At 35.9% G+C, this 22,847-nt stretch overlaps 1 protein-coding gene across 2 annotated transcripts in view; it reads left to right on the top strand.

The window, feature by feature from the left end:
- The window catches only part of UHRF2 (ubiquitin like with PHD and ring finger domains 2), a 90,414-nt gene that overhangs the window by 42,884 nt on the left and 24,683 nt on the right, over positions 1–22,847 (top strand). For both annotated transcript variants that reach the window (XM_045840486.1, XM_045840487.1), the window contains exons 4-6: positions 7,405–7,623; positions 15,645–15,754; positions 19,058–19,244. In XM_045840486.1, the coding sequence (XP_045696442.1) occupies positions 7,405–7,623; positions 15,645–15,754; positions 19,058–19,244 (516 nt within the window). The remainder of the gene's footprint in view (positions 1–7,404; positions 7,624–15,644; positions 15,755–19,057; positions 19,245–22,847) is intronic.

Here is a 22,847-nt window from a genome sequence, read left to right as displayed (position 1 = left end):
CTGCTGATCTGATAGGAAGTGAAGCTCAGGCCGTAATGCAAGCATGGGGAGCAACTGTAAATACAGATGAAGCTTTGCTGTCTTGACCTCTGCTCACCTCTATGTCCTTAGGAAATAAGTCCACTAGGGATATACAGTTAATTTAGTATGTTTCACGTATCTTGTAATAATTCCTCACTGGGTAGTTAAGTCATTAATTGCGTACTTTTGTTTCAATTTGCTTTTTTACTTTTTTATTGAATTTATTGAGGTGACATTGTTAATAACACTATACAGGTTTCAGGTGTACAATTCTATATAATGCATCCTCTGTATATTGTATTGTGTTCTCACCACCTCAAGTCAAGTCTCTGTCCATCATGATTTAACACTCTATAAACCCTGCACTCCTTATCTCCCTAGCCCTCCTTTTCCTCTAGTAATCACCATACTATTGGCTGTGTCTTTGAGTTGTGGTGGGTTTTTGGTTTTGTTTTGCTTTTTTGTTTTTTGCTTAATCCCTTTACCATTTTCACCCGGCCCCACAACATTCCTCCCCTGTGACAACTGTCAATCTGTTTTCTGTCTGTCGATCTTTCTATTTTGTTTGTTAGTTTATATTATACATTATATTCCACGTATGAGGGAAATCATATGGTACTTATCTTTCTCTGACTGGACTATTTCACAAAGCATAATGCTTTCCAGGTCCATCCATGCTGTTGGAAACTATAAGATATTCCTCTACCTCTATTTTTTAAAGCTGGGTATTCATTGTGTAAATGTGCCACAGATTTTTTTTATCCACTCATATACTGATGAAAACCTGGGATTGTTTCATTTTGATTTTTAGGGACTTTTCTTGTTTTAGTTATATTTTATTGATTATACTATTACAGTTGTACCAATTTTATCCCCTTTGCCTCCCTTTACCCAGCACCCTCACTCTCCCCAGTTCTCCCCATTCTCTCAGGCAATCCCCACACCATTGTTCATGTCCATCAGTCATGTGTATAAGTGGCTACTCCACTTACTATACTATACTTTACATCCCTGTGACTATTCTGTATCTGCCTATTTGTACTCACCTCTTCACCCATCCCCCCCACACTCCCTTCCCATCTGACAACCATCAGAATGTTCTCTGTATCCATGATTCTGTTTCTGTTCTTGTTTGCTTAGTTTGTTTTTTAGATTCAATTGTTGATAGATATGTATTCATTGAAATTTTATTGTTCATAGTTTTGATCTTTTTCTTAAATAAGTCTCTTTGATATTTCATATAGGCTTGGTGATGATGAACTCCTTTAGTTTTGTTCTCTGGGAAACTCTTTTTCTGCCCTTTGGTTATAAATGATAGCTTTGCTGGGTAGAACAATCATGGCTGTAGGTCTCTGTTTTCATCATTTTGAATACTTTTTTTTTTAACTTAAATTTTTTTTTAAGATTTTATTTATTTTTAGAGAGGGGAGGAAGGGAGAAAGAGAGAGAGCGAAACATCAATGTGTGGTTGCTGGGGGTCATGGCCTGCAACCCAGGCATGTACCCTGACTGGGAATCGAACCTGCGACACTCTGGTTCGCAGCCCGCGCTCAGTCCACTGCGCTACGCCAGCCAGGGCTTCATTTTGAATACTTTTTGCCAATCCCTTCTAGCCTGCAGTTTCTTTTGAGAAATCAGTGGTTGACAGTCTTATGGGAACTCCTCTGTATATAATTAACTGCTTTTCTCTTGCTGCTTTTAAGATTCCCTCCCTATCTTTAAACTTTGGCTTTTTAATTATAATGTCTTGGAGTGGGCCTCTTTGCTTCTTGGACTTGCATGTCTATTTTTTTCACCTAATTAGAGATGTTTTCTTTCATTATTTTTTCAAATAGATTTACAGTTTCTTGCTCTTCTCCTTTTCTGGCACCCCTATGATGTGAATATTGGAACACTTGAAGTTGTCCCGTGGGCTGCTTACACTATCCTCATTTTTTTTTTCTTGTTGTTGTTCTGATTGGTTGTTTTTTACTCCCTTTTGTTCCATATCATTGATTTTATTCTTGGTTTCTTCCACTCTACTGTTGTTTCCCTGTAAATTGTTCATTTCAAATCGTGTATCCTTTGTTTCTAACTAGATCTTTTTTATGCTATTGAGGTCCTCACTAAGTTTTCTGAGCATCTTTATAACCAATATTTTGAACTCTGCATCTGATGGATTACTTATCTCCATTTTGTTTAGTTTTTTTCTGGAGTTTTGATCTGTTCTTTCATTTGGGCCGTGTATCTTTGCTCATTTTGGTAGCCTGTTAGGTAGATACCTGCTATGATTCCCTCCCTATCTTGGTAGCATGGTCTAATGTAATAGGTGTCTTACAGAGTCCAGTAGCACAGCCTTCCCTACCACCCTAGTTGGGTACTCAAAGTGTGCCCTTCATGCACCCTTCTTGTAAGCTAAATGCACTCTCCTCTTGTAGTTGAGCCGTGATTGCTTTTTACAGGTCAGTGGGAGGGATTTACCCAGGCCAATCAGCTGCAGTGATTGGCTGTGTCCACTAACCACCAACCTCCACCCTCTGTGGAAGATCAACTGTGCAGGGGCAGGGTGGTGGTGCTCCAACATGGTCTGCAGCTATCCACTGGATGCACAGACTCTAGGGTTTCTCAGGTGGTGCAGGCCAAGGTCAGTTCCCACCTGTGTTTTGCTCAGGGCCACCCTGCTGAAGCTATAAAGCAATCTGAGGTAGGCTTGGAGATTCCCAGGCAAAGCCAGGCTGTGAATCTAGGCTTGAAGCTGCTAGTGCCAGGCTGGGGACTACTTAGTAAGAGGGATGGAGGCTGGTGGCTCACTGAGGCTGACTGTTGCTTGTTTGAGAGGATTTTGTAAGTTGTGAAGCACAAGTCAAGACTAGCCATTTGTATGGAAAAGCCTCTTAACAGCTTGGGTGGACCTGTAATTTGGGTGGGTCAGAGCCTCAGGGGGTCTCCAGAGTGGGGCAAACTGTGTGAGCCAGGTTAATGGAGTCTCTGATATGGCATCTGCCTGCTGGCTCTGTGGCTCTGTGGCTCTGTGCAGGGAGGCTTCAGAAAAGCAACAGTTGCCTATGCTCCTACCTTTCTGTCTGGAAGAAAGCTGTCACCCAGCTCTCATCCTGATGCCAGACACTTCAGTTCCTCCCTGTATGCCACTGGTGCCTTTCAAGCTGCTACCCTGTTGCTGGATCTCAGTGAGTGAGTCTGAGTAAGTCTGTGTGTGGTTCTTTAAGAGGAACTACTTGGGACTCCTGAAGTTTCTTCCACCAATTCAGTTTGTGCTGGTTTTTGCAGACAGAAGTTACAGGGACTTATGTTCCTAGCACTGGATTCCTGGGCTTGGGGGGCCTGGTGTGGGACTGGGACTTGTTGCTCCCAAGATACCCCTCCTGAATTTTTATACTCCACACATGGATGTGAGGCCAGGTTATTCTGTGTCTCCATCTCTTCTACCAGTCAGGGCAAATGCTGTGTCGTAGTTGTCAGATTTCCACTCAACTCAATTTCTGATAGTTATGATTGATGATTGTTCTATAATTTAGTTGTTATTTTGGTGCAGTTGTACAAGGAGGCAAGCAATATTTACCTGTGCTGCCATCTTGGCCAGAAGTCCTGTAGATTTTCTTTTTTAGAGGGAGAGAAACATCGATTGAATGCCTCTTGTACACCCTGAAGTGGGGACTTGGCCCACAACCCAGGCATGTGCCCTGATTGGGAATTGAACCAGCAATCCCTGAGTTCGCAGGCCAGAAGTCCACTGAGCCACACCAGCCAGGTCTCATTCCATTTTATTGGAGCATAATTCTTTATGTAATTGTACCATGTTATTTTAAGTGGTTTCCTATTGTGGAGATTGTATTGCTTCTAATCCTTTTATATATAATGCAGCTACAAATAGCCTTCTATATGTGTCTTTTCATGGGGTTTTTTGTTATTTATATTTGGGACGCATATCTAGAAGTGGAATTTCTGGATTTAAAAGATAAATATATGGGCAATTTCTCTGCCTATGGCCAAATTTCCCTGTACAATGAGACAGTACCACTTAGTGTTCCCATCAATAATCTATGAGAATACTAATTTTCCCACAGCCTAAGAACATCCTGTTATCCAACTTCACAAAATATTTTAAGTAGATCTCTGTTGTAGAATCTTCGGCAAAAAGTATGATATGGACTACAAAGTGTGTGATTCTAACAAGGGCGATATGTTGGGCCTTAACAGTAGAATCAAAGAAATGTAGGTCTTCACTAAGAGGGTATAGTTAAATTAAAGAATTGTTAATGATATAGCGTAAGGAGGACCTAGTAACTGGATGGAGAAATTATGAAGAATTGGGAATAACTCCTAAATTTCTGGAAGTATGAAAGATTTCCTCTAGAGAATACTTAGTATCAGCAGATTATCGGATGTGGGAATTCTGTCTTGGACAACCTGAATTTCAGATGCTTGAGACATCTGTGTTGGAAATGTAGTTGGATATATGAATCTGAAGAGAAAAGTTCCGGTTAGAGTGGAGCTTCCAAGTCATCACTCTGTGGGGTGTTGTGTGTAGATGAAGATGCCCAAGAAAAGAATAATAGTATTTGAGCACTTAGATGTTCTTGACTTTAGTAAGAGTAGTTTGTGTACTCTTTCCATGTTTGTTTTTTCATATAGCAATTGACTTAACATCTCTTTTGCTAGAATTAGAAAAATATACTTTATTTTCATGACATTATTTACAGACTATATACACACACACCTATACCTTTAAATACAGTTCTGTTCTGAAATCCTACAAATTTATTTCAGGGCAAACATAGCTTAAATTCTTGTGCTCTGAAATATGGATTTATTTTATCTTCTATAAACATTTTGTATACAACTTTGAAGCATTGTTCAAATTCTCTACTTTGTTCAAAATATTTCCATTCTTGGCATCTAATTTTGACAAACTTACACATATAAATGGAGAATTTTTTTTTACCATTGCAGTGTTTTTTTTTTTACTGTATTTTACAGAAATACATGATAATATGTTGAAATATAATTTTAACATTAAAGCTGAGAAAAGAGTTTTCTATTCTACATGGCCTTAAAAATATTGAGGCAGGAAACAAATTCACAACTTTAGAATTAGGCCCTAAAAGATCTAGATTAACTTCTTTGTTTTATAGATTGGGAAAGTATTGGTTATTTTTCTGACCAAACTACTGTGAAATGACATGAGTATATAAACTCCAAGTGTTAGACTAGAGACCTCTAAATTTAGCTTTTACCATTAAAATGAGAGGAGAGTAGAACTATACACATGACCTTGTACTTATCAGTTTCTTTAGAATTATTTGTGTGATAATGACAAAAAATTAACAACTGACATTTATTTACCCTATCATATACTGTTTTAAGCACTGTACAGATTTTCTTATTTTAGTTCTTAAAACAACCATATGAGTACAGTTAGTTACCATTAGGTAACATTTTACACATGAGAGATGGTCACAAAAGAGGTTTAGTAACTTTCCCAAGGATATGCAGCAGTAAGAAGCTAAACTGGGGGGTTTAAACCCAGGCAAACTGAAAATAAAGCATTCTGAGTGATGATAAAGGATTCAAAATCTTGCCATACAAGTTGAAGGGAATTCATTTAAAATGTTTTTATTTAGGAGAGAAGATTGGGGGCGGCAGGGGTATTTTGACAGTTAAGACCTAACAGTCTCTTGTGGAGAGAGTATATAGATTTCTTCATGGAATTTAGGTATACAATGAGTGAATTCCAAAGCTTGTCTTTGGTCCAGTGTCAGTATCTTCTCCTTTTAGTGTTAAAACTGACACTTCATCAGTTACTCCCTGAGCAAAGGTTGCATGGTTATTTGGAAGGCTTGTGGTAGAAGGGAATTATGGCACTGAGCGGGTAAAGTGGGCCCCTTGCTAATCCTGAGCTTTTTTTGTTTTTTAATTAACTATTGCAGAATTTGAAGAGACTTGATAAAATTGGAAAATTAACTAAAGATCCCACCAACGATTAAAATCCATGTATTCTACATGAATTAGATATACTGTTTGATTCAGAACAACCAAGGCTAGCTGCTGCAGCTGCTCCTAACTTCAGACCCACTTATATTTTGAACAGGCCACTCAGTTAGTTAAGGGTTAATGGTCTCTTTGTAGTTTTGTCTGTTAATGCTGTCACACTAGGGTGTGATATTTAATTATTTTGTTCCTATAGCACAATAAGTTATCAAACTTGAGCGTGCTTTAGAATTTCCTAGAGGATTTATGAAAGTAGATTGCTGGGCCTCATTTCCAGAGTTTCTGACCCAGTAGATCCCAAGCAGAGTACAAGAGTTTGTCTTTCTACCATGTTTCCAGATGATGCTTTATGTTGCTGGTCTAAAGACCACACTTTGAGGACCACCGCTATGGTAGTTTAGCCTGCCCCAGTAGAACTTTCCAAGAGCACAAACCAGGTATTACTCGTTTCTTTTTCCTACTACTACCAAACAATACACAAAGGCTACAGATCTTAATTTTATAGAAACCATTATGGACTGTTACATTGCTGTCTTTGATCTGTTGAAAATAGAAATTAGGCCTAAAACTGAGTAACTTTGTAAGCTTCACGTCAGCTTTAGTTTTATGTTAAGCTTACATTTAGAAACACAAAAATCAAATTCTGCTGGAATTCTTTCACATGGTTCTACTTTATGATATTTAAAAAATCTAGTTTTTTATTTTTGCCATTACTAGGGAGTTGGCTACCTATAAGATCTACAATTTTATCTTTTCTTCCTGGAAAAATTGAGGCTATTGAAATGTACTGGGTTTATGTTCTTAGTATGTGTAAAGCAAATGGCGGGACTGAAACTGGTTCCAAATTCAAGAAGAGGTCAGCATCTACTCCTGTTAAAGTAGTTAGTTCTTAAACTTTGGTTGATAAAATGTGTAGGAGAAAGAACCTGTGTTTTTTTTTTTTTTTTTTTACTGCTCCTTCCCCACCCCCACCAAGTTAGCAAAGAATGTCTCACTAAGATTTTAGCAAGAATTATTTATTCTGGCAGTTAATATCATGGATAAATATGTTACCTTAAGTGCTATTAAGAATAATATGATTAGGCCCTGGCCCCTGTGGCTTAGTTGGTTGGAGCATCATCTCGTAAACTGCAAGGTAGAGGGTTTGATTTCCCAGTAACTCCAGTCAGAGCATGTACAAGAGGCAACTGTTCAATGTTTCTCTCTCACACATTGATATTTCTCTCCCTCTTTCTCAAATAAGCATTCTCCCTCTTTCTCAAATAAGCATGTCCTTGGATGAAATTACAAAATAATAATAATAATGTAATTAGGTTTTTATGTATGTTGCATACCTTTTTAGTCTTATTTGGCAGTTAATAAGCAATGTTCTGTGATTTTTTTCTTTCTCCTCAGATATCCGGAAAGTGGTACTGTAGAAATAAATGTGAAGGATCTTCGACCACGAGCTAGAACCACTTTGAAATGGAATGAACTAAATATCGGTGATGTGGTAATGGTTAATTACAATGTAGAAAGTCCTAGTAATAGGGGATTTTGGTTTGATGCAGAAATTGCTGCATTGAAGACAATCTCAAGGACCAAAAAAGAACTTCGTGTCAATGTTTTCTTGGGGTAAGATTCTCTTCACTGATGTAATTTTTAGGTATTAAGCCCACTTTCTTTTTTTAAAAAAACTGGAATCTATGAAAGATGGAAATGTACACACTAAAGGAGACTTTTTAAAAAATGTTGAGAATTTTTAAATTAAGAATGGCCCTTAAATCTCCATAGCTACTTTATGGTTGGAGATATTTGAAAGCATCTTAGGATTAACAGTGTTTTATTAGAAAGATCCTTGCTTATCTCACAGAATTTTTATAGACTAATCCAAATAATATACAAGAGCATTTCAATGGCCATGTTTGCTATGTGGATCTATGTCAATATAACAGCTGTGACTATCTACCTAACCAGCTGTCTTCTGGTCTTACAAAACAATCTGAAACTTTTCTTTATAGTAATTTTTCTTCAACTTAGAGAATTTTACAAGCTTAATGAAGAGCATTCAAAAGGTAAAATGTCACCAAAATATCAAATCATTCAGATGTTTTTATCAATAGTTCTTTAAAAGAAGTATTTTTAGATATTTCCCTCAAGTGATGTAGTACTATGCATTGTTTCACAGCTACCTTTTTACACTTAGGAAAATATTATCACCATCTTTCTTAGTCCATTTCTTCTGAATAGAGTTTATTGGATGAATAGCCACTAATTTACCTCAAAAAAAAAGTTTGTTAAATGGTTTCCAGTTCTTTATTATAAATAATGTTTTATGTAAACAATTTTGTAAATGCATATTTGTGCTTTTTTTAAGAATGAGTTCTTAGATGTACATTTGCTGTTGTTAGGCACTGGAGATCCTAGGGTAACCCTGACAGTTTTCTTTTATATAAGGGAAACAGCCAGACTAATATTCCTTTCAAGTTCTAGTTGAATGGATTATTCCATAGTATTATAATATATACAGTGCATATATAACATGGTGGAGTATATATTGTACATAATGGATATATCCATGATAACATTTAGGTGACAAATATGGATTGAAGCATCTATTTATGGTGAATAATAACAAAGCAGAGGTCTGTAAACTGTAGCCCACTGGCTGCCTGTTAATGAAAAGTTTTATTTGAACACAGTAGTACCCATCCATTTATTGTATTCTCTATGGCTATTTTTGTACTCAACAGCATTGTTGAATCATTGTAACAGACTATCTGGCTTGTAAAACCTAAACTTACTGTTACCCTTTGTGGAGAAAGTTTGCTGACTCCTAAGATAAAGAAAAGTAATGTTTTGTGAGGTGCTAAAAATAGCTTATATTTTAGAAAACAGTTGCAGGACTTTATACCAACACAAATTTGATTTTTATTGCCAGAATAGGATGTTAAATCAATTACAGACTTCCAGGCCACTTGAAATTCTGATATGGATATAAAACATGAAGAAAAGGAGAAAGCATTGCCCTGGCTGGCATAGCTCAGTTGATTGAGCGCGGGCAGCGAACCAAAGCATCGCAGGTTCGATTCGCAGTCAGGGCACATGCCTGGGTTGCAGGCCACGTCCCCCCAGTGGGGGCCACATGAGAGGCAACCACACATTGATGTTTCTCTCTCTTTCTCCCTCCCTTCCCCTTTCTAAAAATAAATAAATAAAATCTTTAAAAAAAAAAGAAGAAGGAAGCATCTATATAAATCAATTATATAGGGAGCCTTATAAGGTACTTGAGTTCAGGAAGTACAAAAAAAAAAATTTGTATCCAGTAGGAGGGGATAACAGTACATCATGTTGAGCTAAAAAAAATAGCTCACCATTAAAAAAAAAAATTTCCCTGAGTGATTCTGAGGTAGAGTAGAACACCCTGGCTTTAGTGACTAGAACTAAGATTGGATGGAAATTATAGTAAAATATTGGCTCACTAGAGAGAAAAATTATGTGATAGCTATCCCAACAGTAAAACATGCTATCCTATAAAGTATTGTGTTCTTTGTCATTTACCTTTCTATTAGACATATTAGGAACACAAAGCCAATAAGGAGCCAGTGTGGCTTGTGGATTGGAATTTTTTCGTGGTTAGAAATCTTTATCCCCTCACAGGACATAATGGATAAATAATTAGAGTGAAGGTATAGAGAGTATTCATTCTGTTAATAGACAGTTTGGGCCTGTTACAAACAGTGCTGCCATGACATTATACTGTGTCCTGGTGCTTATGTGCATTAGTTTTTGTAGTGCACATCTCGTGTAGAAGTGGAATTGCTGGGTTGTAAAAACCAGTGCATCTTCAACTTTAATAGATAGGACCAAATATTTAAGTGGTTGTACTGGGTTACACTTACATAGCAGTATAAGAATTCCCACTGACCTGCATTCTCATTCACATGTTGTCAGACTTAAGTTTTTACTAATCAGGTGGGCTATATAATAAAATAGTATATCATTGTAGCTTTATTTTTCATTTCCCTGGCCACTAATGAGATTGAGAACCTTATGTTTATTGGCAATTTGGTTGTCTTTTGCAAGGACCCTGTTCCAAACATTGGCATTTGTTCTTGTTTAATTGGGTAGTCTGTTGTAATTGATTTTTAGGAGTTCTAATTGTGGAAACTTGACCATTTGAGTTATACATGGAGAAAGTATCTCCTCCTTCTATGGCTTATCTTTTCTCCATATGTTTGAATAGTGTTCTTAATTTTGAATAGCCAAGTTTGTCAAAATCTTTTCCTTATGTTTATACTTTCCATGAGAAACCTTCTTGTTTAAGAAACTTTCCAGGGTTGGGGAGCTAGGGTTGGGGGAGAAATGGGTGGAAGTAGTCAAAAGGTACATACGCTCTTCCAGTTATAAGACATAGAAGTTCCAGTAATGTAAAGTACAGCAGGGTGACTATACTGTACTGTATATTTGAAAGTTATTGAGAGAGTAGATCTTAAAAATTTTCATCACAAGAAAAAGAATGTAACTATGTAAGGTCATGGATGTTAACTAAACTTTTTGTAGAAATCACTTGTCAATACATACATGTATCAGATTGTTATGTTATATACCTTAAACTTATACAGTGATTTGTCAGTTATATCTCAATAAAACATAGAGTGGGAAGGGAGAAACTTTTCCCTACCCAGAGAACATAAAGGTATTCTCCATTCTGACCTTTAAAAGCTTGTGTTTCTCTGCCTTTCTTTAGGTCTTTAATCTACTTGAAGTAGATTTTTATGGATAGTGTGAGGTAAGGGTTTAACTTACCTTGACATATAAATAATCATTTACCATTTATTGAAAGCATACTTTTCCCTCATTGATCTTAATAAATATCACCTCATAACAAGTATCTTTATATTTGATACATCTCTCTGGTCACTGTCTTATGCATCCTGATATCAGTTCCACACTGATGGAAGTCCACACAGATGGAAGAAAATAGGTAGCGTTTTTGGCATATGATTTATTATTTCAAGAAAGGTAAAAACAACTGAAATGCAAAACAAGGTTTATGCAATCTATGGAGAAGGTGCTGTGACTGATCAAAAGTGTCAAAAGTGGTTTGCGAAGTTTCATGCTGGAGATTTCTCTCTGGACAATGCTCCACTGTCGAGTAGACCAGTTGAAGTTGACAGCAATCAAATCAAGACATTAACTGAGAACAATCAACATTATATTATATGGGAGATAGCTGATATACTCAAAATATCCAGATCAATAAAGTTATTGGTGAAAATGAAAAATATGTCTTTATTTTATCGAGAAAAAAAAAACAGACTTTTTGGCCAACCCAATAGTTTGATTTGTCAGTTTTGCATGGTGCAATCTTAACCACTAAAAGTTACTAAACTGTTAGCAAATAAATAGAGTAGAAAGTTAATAATGAATATTAGAAATATCCAAAAGAAGGCAGTTAAAAAGAGTAAAATAAATTAAAAGGTAGATGAAATCAAACATACAATGGTAGAAAGAAACCTAAATATATCAGCCATTATATTAACTATATGAGAACTAAATATTACAATTAAAAAAAATCAGACTAGATTAAAATGAAAACAAAACCCATATGGTGCTTTCTAAAAAGACTCTCTACGAAGTTATAGAAGTTGAAAATACAAGAAGGAATGAACTCTAGGAAGATGACAACAGCAAGATTTTTTTCATCTCCCTAGATGTCCTTATAAAAACATAAAGCAAGTAAAATATCCAAAAAATCATGGATAACTATTTTGGATGATGTGGCATTCCACACAAACACCTAAATAGCTGGTGGGATAAACAGCTGAAAGCTACAAGACCTGTGTGGTGTCAGTGGCTGTATAAGAGGAAGAAGAAGCTAACTGCTGGATATATGATGGACTCAAGAACTCGAAAATAATAAATTAATTAAGCAAGCAGTTTCAAGAATAGCAGTTTGGTTGACACCTTTCAAAATGACCCTCAATAATTCCTGCTTCCTGATACTCACATCTTGCATAGTTCCCTGTCACATTTTACTAGGGTTGCTTTGTGTGACCAACAGAATATGGCAGAAGTGATTGTATACAACTTCTGTGATTGGGTTATAAAAACACTGAAGCTTCCATTTTGGGCTCTCAGATCACTTCCTCTGGGGGAAGCCAGCTGCTGTGTTGTGAGAATTCAGACAGCCTGTCGGTCTTTCCCTAGTTGAGCCTTTAGATGAGACTGCAACCCTGGTCAACAGCTTGACTGAAACCTCATGAAAGATCTTGAACCAGACCTACCCAGCTAAGCTGCTTCCAAATTCCTGATCCACAGAACTGTAAGGTAATTTTTGTTCTTTGCTGCTAGTTTTAGGGTGATTGTTATGCAACAGTAGGTAAAATTAATATAGCAGCTGAAGCTAGAAGGGGTAGGCACCCCAGTTTGGGTAAGTACAAACAGTTTGCAGTGCAGTCTAAAGGGACTAGAACTCTATGAACTCTCAAAATTAGCTATAGCTCCATGCCAGGACAAAGCTCCATATTGAGAAGAAACTACTGTGGATTTAATTCAAATTGAACAGGACAGGGACAGTAAAGACAAAGGAAAAAAGGACCTTATTTATTGTTATATATAAGGGAGGGGAATAGTGCCAGGAGATTTCAGAAAGTAAACTTCATAATGTCTTTTTAAAAATAATTTTTGAGGCATAATTTACAACATATTAGGTGAATATTAACAAGTGTATGTACCTGTGCCACCACTGTAATCCAGACATAGAACATTTTGATCACCCCAAAAAGTTCCTGTGGGCTTTGTCAAAGTCACCATTACTAACTTCAGCCTTGGCCCCAGACAGCTACTGATTTGATTTATGACCTGTTAGATTTTAATTGCCATGGTGTTGAATGCTTCTCCAAAAAGCAGCAATGAAAATAGTGAGCTGTGTGGAACACTAGCTGTGAATTAGCAAAGCTAAGTGAAACTATACCTCTAAAGTTTCAAGAAAATAAGAGAAGAAAAGCATTGATGTCAAATACCATATAAAAGTAGAAGGAAGAAAAAAATTAGGAACTAGGATAACACCCTTACAAAGAAAGTATTCCAGAAAGACATACATGAGTCAAGAAAAATGTGGGCTAAGGATTTTAAGCCTAGCCAAACTGACTGTCAGTATATTAAGGCTGGAAAACAACTCATTGACTTGTAAGAACTAGGGGAGGCATTGTTTTTCATGAACCTTCCAGAGGACTAGCTTCAGACCATTGAGATGACTAAAGAGAATTTGACGGAGTGGTTGTGAACTTTAAAATATTGCTACATTTACAACTAGGGCTACAGGAGATATAGAAAGGAGAAAATATAATATGTATAGCATTGCCATATGATCTGACACTGTAAATATAACTAAGATATGGAAAAGTAAAGAGAAATTTTTTAGAAGACTTTATTTCTTTTTAGAGAGAGGGGAAGGGAGGGAGAAGAGAGAAACACTGACACGTGAGAAAAGCACCAATTGACTGCCTCGTACACTACCCAGCCAGTGATAGAGCCAGTGACCTTTTGCTTTGTGGGATGATGCCAAACCAACTGAGCCATGCTGGTCAGGGCTGTACAGAGAAATTTTAAAGCATTCTCAGAAATCATAATGACAACTGGTGAGAGAATGTCTTGTGTGTACTTTCAGATAAAGCAAAGAAGTATCTGTAGCATTCTAATTTAGGCATCACTGGTGTCTTTTCTGGTTGAGAAAAAAGGAGAAACAGATAATTATTTTTTAAAAAGTAAATTCACCCATTAGTTCTGAATTTGAACAGAAAGTTTGTATTAACTCATGAGGTATTTTATACATGTGTTAATGTGTACATTTCAGTTCTATAGCTCTGTCCCCTGTAGAAGCCTAGAAACACTGATCAGTCCAGTTTCGGTAAGCTTCTCTAGTGCCTAAATTCTGGTCTTGAAATACCATGTTTACCTAAAAGAAACCAGGCTTCCTTGGAGACAAGAATTCAGGCTGGAGGCAGCAAGTGTTTGAGGTGAACTTGGAGCATCTTGTGTTATAGGTAACAAGGAAGCCCACAAAGACAGAGGTTTTGTCAGAAAAATTTGGCAGTCAGCTGGCCAGAGATCCCATTGGCCACAGATGAGAGAGTTTGAAAACATTGATAAGGAAAATAACTACAGTGGATTAAAACACTTCAAATATGTGCTTTCCTAGTAATATAGAAACTCATTGGTCATCTATATAGGATGTTAGGGGAACTATTCCTTTTAAAAACTGCGGATAATTTTACCCAAAAATGAACCTGGATTTGATTAAGCATTTAAAGCCAGGTCCAGACCTTTTTAAAAAAAATTTTTAAGGTCCAAATAATGAATAGTTTACCATTGGTGGCCAGATGGTCTCTGTCAAAACTACTGAACTCTGCCATTGAAGCAGGAAACCAGCCATAGAGAATACATACATAAGGTAGGTGTAGCTGCTCCAGAAAAACTTTACTTACAAAAACAGGCAGTGAACCAAGTTTTTTGACCTCTGCTCCAGATCCAACTACCAATTTACTGAAAATACAAACAACAATAAAAACTAAACTATATTTTGTGAATGCAAATATCAAAAATCAAGACAGAAACTATAGGACAAATGATAATGGTTCTTCAACAAATTGCAAGGAAGAAAGAGATCATGTGGGAATTTATAGATTAGAATCTTGGAAACACAGGCAAAAATGGTACATTTTTCTGTGCAGTTTCTGCACTTGTATATGTTTAACATTAACAATTTTAAAAGAAAAGGTGAAAGGATGGGAAATGTCATTAAGCAAATGCTAATAAAAAGTATACTTTTGATACTGAATGTATTAGTAGATACACATTTTATAAGATTTAAGGATTTTTTTTAAAGATTATTTATTTATTTATTTATTTATTTATTTATTTATTTATTTATTTATTTATTTTTAGAGAGGGGAGGGAGAAAGAGAGAGAAACATCAATGTGCAGTTGCTGGGGGCCATGGCCTGCAACCCAGGCATGTGCCCTGACTAGGAATCAAACCTACGATGCTTTGGTTTGCAGCCCGTGTTCAATCCACTGAGCTATGCCAGCCAGGGCAAGATTTAAGAATCTTAAATTCATATACATCCAGTGACATAGCTTCAAAAATATAAGCAAAACTTGACAGATTAAGAGGAGAAATGTACATATCCAAAGTCACAGCAGGAAACTTTGAAGAAGTTTATACAAACAAGTATAGATTATATCTATGAAAAATATAGCTTAGTATTTGAAAGACTTTTTAGTGATGTCATATTTTTACCTAGAAACTCACTGTATTTATTGGAAATATATTTTGATCTTTCATTTTAATAGAGTATCATTTTATCTGGTCTTTAAATTAAACTTGCAAGATAGCTGTCTTACCAGATAATCTAAGTGCTGTTTCTAATTTTTTTTTCCTAACATAACACTAAGGTTACACTTAACTTCGAATATTAGGTACTTAATATTGGACTTTTTTTCTATTGGAAACAATAACTCAAAGAGTAATTGGAATAACTATAATCCCAATTTGTAAACAAAGTTTAGTGAGTTTTCACACTGACTTTATTATTTGCATATGGTTAGGTTTTCTGACATAAGTTAACCTTTTTTCCTTTTTTAAACAGGGGTTCCGAAGGAAAAATTAATGATTGCCAGATAAAATTTGTAAATGAAATCTTCAAGATCGAGAAACCTGGAGCTCATCCTCTTTCATTAGCAGATGGAAAGTTTTTAAGTATGGATATTTTTATGGGCTTAGACTATATATATTGTACATGATTGCCATTTTAATTGGCCAGGGAATAACTTTTGAGAGAGGATAAGATTTAACCCATACAATTTTACTTTCAAGACACCATTTTTTTTCCTTCTTTTTCCCCCCATTGATCAACTATCTCATGTTAGCCCATTTAAAGGTCAGAAATTGCTTCAGTTTGGGCACCCTGTCTTTATTTGTCCTTGAAGATCTCCAAGTTCCTGCAGAAGCTCCACATTGTCATTCTTGTTGTGGTTATTGGTGATATTGTTCACATCGTGTCCCTTTTTGTTTAACTAAATGTGAAGGTGACATCTGATTGTCACCTTGAGGATCTTTTAGAATGCATAATACAGAGGAGTTTCATGATGTCCATGGTAGCAGTCTACCCATGTCAAAACATTCTCAAAATGATGATCCACCTGTTCATTTGTCTGGTATTTAGTATAGTACAACATATCCTATACCAGCTTTTTACTATGTGAGCATTAGCCATGTCCTTTGTATCACGTGACTCTTCCCAACAACAGGTTGTATCCTGGGAATATCCCTTATCTCTCTGAGGCTCGGTTTGCTTATATACAAAGTGGGTGTTAGTAAGCAAACCTTGTATTATTTTGGTAGGATCAATTGGATCAGCCATGGCAGGTGCTTACCTATTACCTGGTCTTGCAGTATATACTGCTGGACCTGCTGTCAGTTTTCATCTAAATAAAGTTTCACTCACTCATGAAAAGCTATCTGCTTTCTTCCTCACTGGCTTGTGGACCTTGTGAGTTTGAAAAGGAGGTAGAATGCAATTTTTCAAGGATTTTGAGATGGTTTCCATCTTGTCAAGACATCATTTTTGAACTAAGTTCCATTTTGGTCTGATGGTTTTTCTCATAATAAAATTTGTTTTCAAAGAAATATTTTCTCATAGTAGCATTTTATTGCCATTTTCTTGCTGTTTTCTCTACTATAGGTTCTGTCCAAATAAAAATCCCATTTCACTGCTTTTATGTCCATCCAAGATTTATTTTTTAAATATTTTATTTATTTATTTTTAGAGAGAAGGTAAGTGAAGGAGAAAGAAAGGGAGAGAAAAACATCAATGTATCGTTGCCTCTCATGCGTTCCCCACTGGGAACCTGGCCTACAACCCAGGCATGTGCCCTGACTGAGAATCAAACCAGCAACTCCTTGATTCGCAGGCCCATGCTCAACCCACTGAGCTACACCAGCCAGGGCCATCCAAAATTAATTTTTACTAATGAGACATTTTTATACTGGTAGAGCCTACGAATAATAGTGCTGATTGATCCTTGAATTTCTGGGAGATAATAAAGGAGGTTTATATATATCCCTACCTCTTCATTGTACATATTTTACTTGCTTAAGATCACACATCTAGTTCGTAACAAAGTTATGACTAGATTCTAGGTTTTTTCATTCATGATTCAATTGCTATCTTTTCAAATACATAAGAGTATCTCACACTCTCAATTCTGAATTTTCTTATGGAGAGCAATCCATTGACTTTATGCCACATGTCAATGTCTAGTATATTCTGGAAAAGCTATTCAAGACAAAAGGGGTCCTGTCTAACCTCTTCTTACCACAATTGTGCGAGATTAGAAAACAGATCAAGAAACACTTTCATGTTACTGGTCTAGGCCATTCTCTCTTTTTTGAGGCTGCAATGCTAATATATCTACATTTGAGTTAAGACCCTCAAGGCATAATTTGACTACTTATAGGATTATATCTTAGGAATGAAGATAAGTTGATGAGTAAACCTATTTAATGTGCCTTAGTCTTTCTCAGTAAAACACAACAAAAGACCAAGTTTGACTAGGTTTTTCTCACACGTTTCTGTTTTCTCCCACTCGGTACACTGCATATATTTTTTGTTCTGTCTGATGCTAATCACATTATAGCTACAATTTTGAACTTGTATGTTAAAGAAACCATTTCAGAACCACAGCTGGATTTCCATTGGTCAGATGACTCTCCAAACCAAAAATCTAAACGTGTCTTTTAGGTTTGTCATATTTCTATTACTTATATGTTGTCACAGCTACTTTAGTGCAAATGAACAACAAGATTATTAATCATTTTCATTAGCAACAATAGGCAGTGATCAATCAGAAAATTAGTGTTAAAGTGAGTAGCCTTTTCCTTCCTCCATCTCATTTGAGAGATACTTTTTCCCATTTCCCTTATATGCTAGATTAGTTCTGTACCAATAAATTTCTTCACAAGTGTACTGTGTACAATTTGTAAGAAATTTAGAATGTAAAACTGTATAAATTCAAATAATATAGAACTCCTAGGAGGTAATTATTCTAATAGCATGTCATTCTAGACATCATCCTGTATCTATATAATTTATCTTCATTGAAATAATTTTGTTTTTTAAAGAAATTATCCAATTTCTTTTTTGAATTTAATATACCTGACTTCCTCTGTATTAATAGTTCTTATGAATTTACCTGTTTTGTTTTGTTTTTTTTTCATGAAAATCTTTCCAACTGTTCCTCTTTCATTAACATTTAAGTTTAACTTTTGGTATATGAACATTACTATAAGACTTTTTGTACCTATGTATATTTTAAAATTTCAAGGGAACACTTTGTCAAAAGATGTTTGGATTTAGATGGGGTAGGTGCAATAAATGGCACTCCTGAACTTGCCGGAGTTCTGAACCATTTGACAAGTAAGATGAAAATCAACTGAATTAGAAGTGCCACTTATATTACTAATAAAGTGAATGTTGGGGGCGTAGCTTGTATGGGAACTAAAATGAGCTTGCTGACTCCAAACAGCTCTCCCCCTCCTAATTCAGCCCACCCAAAGAAAGGTTTGGATCTGTAGGACAGATGGTACTTAACAATTTCTTTTATCAAGTAATTAGGTCAAAACAACTTCATTTGGCAAAGTATTGTATTTCCCTTGAAATTTTAAGATAACTTTATGGTGCCCCAGCGAGTTCATCACAATGGTGCATATTTGGTTAACCATGAGTTGATATAAATTTAAAAAATTTTAAGACAAAAGTTCATTATCCTCATTGGCTGATGTGATTTGATTTATTACTGGCACATGCCTGGGCCCCATTCCTGAAAATTTGATTCATAAGTCTAGAATGAGGCTCAGGCATTTATTCTTAAAGTCCTATGCTTGAGGGTTTCTTTTTCTTCATTAAAAAAAGCTGTGATATTTTCATAGGCTTTTCTTTAGAAGATTTATAGATATAAAAATGATTTTAAGGCTAGGCTTACTGTATTTTGTTCTTAATAGGAAAAAATGACCCCGAATGTGACTTATGCCATGGAGACCCAGACAAGAAATGCCATTCTTGCTCCTGTCATATATGTGGTGGAAAACAGGAACCCAACATGCAACTTCTATGTGATGAATGTAACATGGCTTATCATATTTACTGCCTGAATCCACCTTTGGATAAGGTCCCTGAAGAGGAATACTGGTATGGTTATTAGGGTATTTTTGTTGTTGCTATGTTCAAAATTGAATGTGAAACAGGTATTTAAACTACCAAACATAGATTTCTAAAGATACATAATGTATATTAAAGTACTTAACATTTTATAGCCAATGGTTGTTATTAATACCTTTATTCAAGTATTACCACAGCCTCTATACCAGTCTCTAACTCCATATTTAATCCCTCCAGTCTTTTCTCCAGTATGAAGTCTGTTCTTTGAAAAATGCAAATCCGATTGTGTTACTCCTTTGCTTCAGAGGCTTTATGTTGCCTTACAGGGTCCTGCACAAGTATTTTTAGTTGATTTCTCCAGTTGTATCTCTTACTACTTCCCCCTTCCATTTCTCCAAATATTCTGTGCTCTAGCCAGATTATATAATAATGTTTCTTTCTTATTTTATTTGTTTTTAGAGTAGAAGAGACAGACAGACATTGATTTGTTATTCCACTTAATGCATTCATTGGTTACTACTTATATGTGCCCTAACCGGAGATCAAACCCACAACCTTGGCATATTGGGACAATGCTCTAACTGACCTACCCAGCCAGGGTTACTCTAACCAGATTAAATATCTTGTTGCTCTTTAGGTCTTTTTCTTTCTCACCTCTGGGCTTTTACACTTGACACATTTTCTCTTGGAAACATTTTCTTCTTTGCCTAACTTCAGGATGATATTAATTCTTCTGGTTTTTACTTAAATATGATGTAATTGGGGAAGCCTTTGTGGATGGTTCCCTCTAACCCCCAACTATTTTAGATGTACCTATTATGTTCTATAATAGTACTGAATAGTTATTAAGCACTTAATAAGTGCTAGATACTAACAAAGTGCTTTATATGGATTATTGTATCAATATTTAATCCTATGAGGTTAATAAGTGACCTAGGCACCAAAGTCAAATACACTTGACAAACTATTTCTTCTGTTAGTTACAAAAAGAAATAATTAGGAGACTGGGAAAAACGTGTCCAGAGTTAGAATGAACTTTTTAATGTCATATTAGGTCTTTTTCTCTTTAAACTATGGGCCATATTGCTAGCATGGAAGGTTTTTAAGTTGGAAGAATGACTTACCCAGAAATATTAACATCACGATGAGGTAGCTGGTATCACTGTAAAGAATAGATTGTTCTCCATCCCTGTGATGCCCCCCACTGAACCCCCCACTTTTAGGGAGGTTTTTATTGTATTATAACAGAGGGTATAGGAGTGATAGAAGAAAGGAAGGGATATAAATTCTTTTTTCTACCCCCTTCTTCTTATGGTCACATCCCTGAATTTTATCACCACCAGTAACTTATATTTTCTCCAGAGTCTCTCATTTTTCTTTTGTTTCCATAGGTGATATTTTCTTGCTTCTCTAAAATGCAAGCCCTTCTACTTTCCCTCACAATTCCATATCCTTTGCATTTTCAGGAACTTTATTTCTACATTGAATTCCTCTCCTGAATTGCCATTACTAGGTTATTCTCATTAGTATCCTAGAATCTTGAGTTTTCAAAATGCACAGACACACACCTCTCCCTTGATCCCATTCCTCCTATCAGCTGCCTATCCCATTTCTCTCCTCCCTTCATGGCAAAGCTTCTCAAGAGCATTCGCCACTGATTATTTTTATTTCCTCTCCTCCCATTCATATCTCAACACTCCAGTCTGACTCTTCCACTACTCTACTCTATCAGCTTAGGTCAAGCTCACAAACACATTTCATTGTCAAACCTAGTGGTGACTTCTCAGTCCTCCTTACTGTTCTGTTCAGCTGCTGACTCTGTTTTTGTAGATTGTATGATATCATATGATCTCATTTTTCTCCTATTTTACTTTCCTTCTTAATCTCTTACTGATCTTCTCTCACCTACCAGATTTCAGAGTTTCTGAAAGCACTACTCGTTTACTGTCTTCATACTTGCTTCCTAGATGACCTCATCCAGTCCTGAGACCCTATATACCAACCTAATGGTTCTGAACTTATACCATCAGATCTAATCTCCCCTGAGCTTTATATTCCTATATTCAGCTACTTGCTTCCTGATATCACAAAATTAGTGGGTCCAAAATTAGTGAGGGAATCTTTGATTCTCTTTACCACCCCTTTTGTATACCCTACATCCAAGAATATATGAGCATATCTTGTCAGTTCTCCATAATCTTTCTCTCTTCTCATCCCCCAACCCAAATCATCTTCTCTTTCCTGAACTGCTATAAAAAATGCCTAATTAGCCTCCTGGCTTTCACATTGCTCACAGCTTCCTTTCACCCATAGCAGCAGTGTGATCTTACAAAGTTCTAAATCAGGTTAAAACCATCTAATGTCTCCCTGCTGCACTTAGAATAAAATCTAAGCCCTTGCCATCCAAGACCTAGCCACAGCCTACTCTCTAACCTCATCACTTACCCATTTTATTTACTGAACTTAAACTCTATCCATGTTTATGTTCTATAAAGCATATCATTCCTTCCTTTCCTTTTCTTAGGACCTTTATACTTCATGTCTCTTTGCCTGAAATCCCTTCCCTGGCTTCTTATCACTGACTCCTCTGGTCTCAGCAGGAATACCGCCCCAAAAGCTTTAATTATCTAAAGACACAAAGGGTTTCTAATCACTATTAGCACACCCGAACACTAAAGTATTTCCTTTATAGCATGCACTTACCACTTTCTGAAATTGTTTCATTTATGTACTAGTTTTCTTCAACTACTGTGTATAGGCATTTTGATCACAAATATTTATCCCAAGCATCAAAATAGTACCTGGCATGAAGTTCTGAACAAACCTGATGAAGGAATAGATCCAGGGATGACTTTAGGATCGTATAATTAAGAGTCTTAGATTTCTCTATGGAATACCTCTACATTCATATTGAGGTTTTTCATTTCACCTGGAACTCCTCAACCTAAATGTTTTCTTCTTCTCTAAATCATGTTGTCTGAGTATGTAACCTCTTATTTTCCCATCAGACAAAGATAATACCTGTTTTAATTATAAGACCTTTGATAAAATTATTGTTGTAAATACTGGCACATCAGGTAAAATACTGTCTTACCAAATTGATTTTTAGAAACCTTCCTGATTTCTTCATCAGGGGAGATTTCACTTGATAGTATTTCTTGCCTTCTCATAGTTAATTTTGCCTTGGATTTGTGTCTGTATCTCACTGCCTAATTTTCTCAGAATCAGGGACTAAATTATTTACATTTGTCTTTCATAAAGCACTAAACAAGATATTTTGTAATTAGGCTGTTAAAATTATCTAGTTGGGTATAAGTGTCTTCTTCTATAAGCTAAATGGAATGGATTATTATGAAATGGAAAATATAGACAAAAATGTTAAATTAATGGGGGAAGTGGCCAGCCAATCCTTGTTAAGATATTCCATTCATTGGTAACACAGAATAGCCCATTTCATTCTGTAGATACTTATACTTTGTTTTTTAGAAATGATTTAAGACCGCTTATAATGATATGTAGGCATACCTCATTTTATTATGCTTCATAGATGTCTTGTGAGCATGTTTGTTTTTTTTTTTTTACAAATTAAAGGCAAGACAGTCTACCAGCAAACAGATTATAACAATACTCACT

The sequence above is a fragment of the Phyllostomus hastatus genome, unplaced genomic scaffold, assembly GCF_019186645.2.
Source record: "Phyllostomus hastatus isolate PE091 unplaced genomic scaffold, TTU_PhHast_1.1 phas_contig_34, whole genome shotgun sequence".
Lineage (NCBI taxonomy): Eukaryota > Metazoa > Chordata > Mammalia > Chiroptera > Phyllostomidae > Phyllostomus > Phyllostomus hastatus.
The sequence above is the reverse complement of the archived record's forward strand: the minus strand, read 5'-3'. Positions and strand labels throughout refer to the sequence as shown.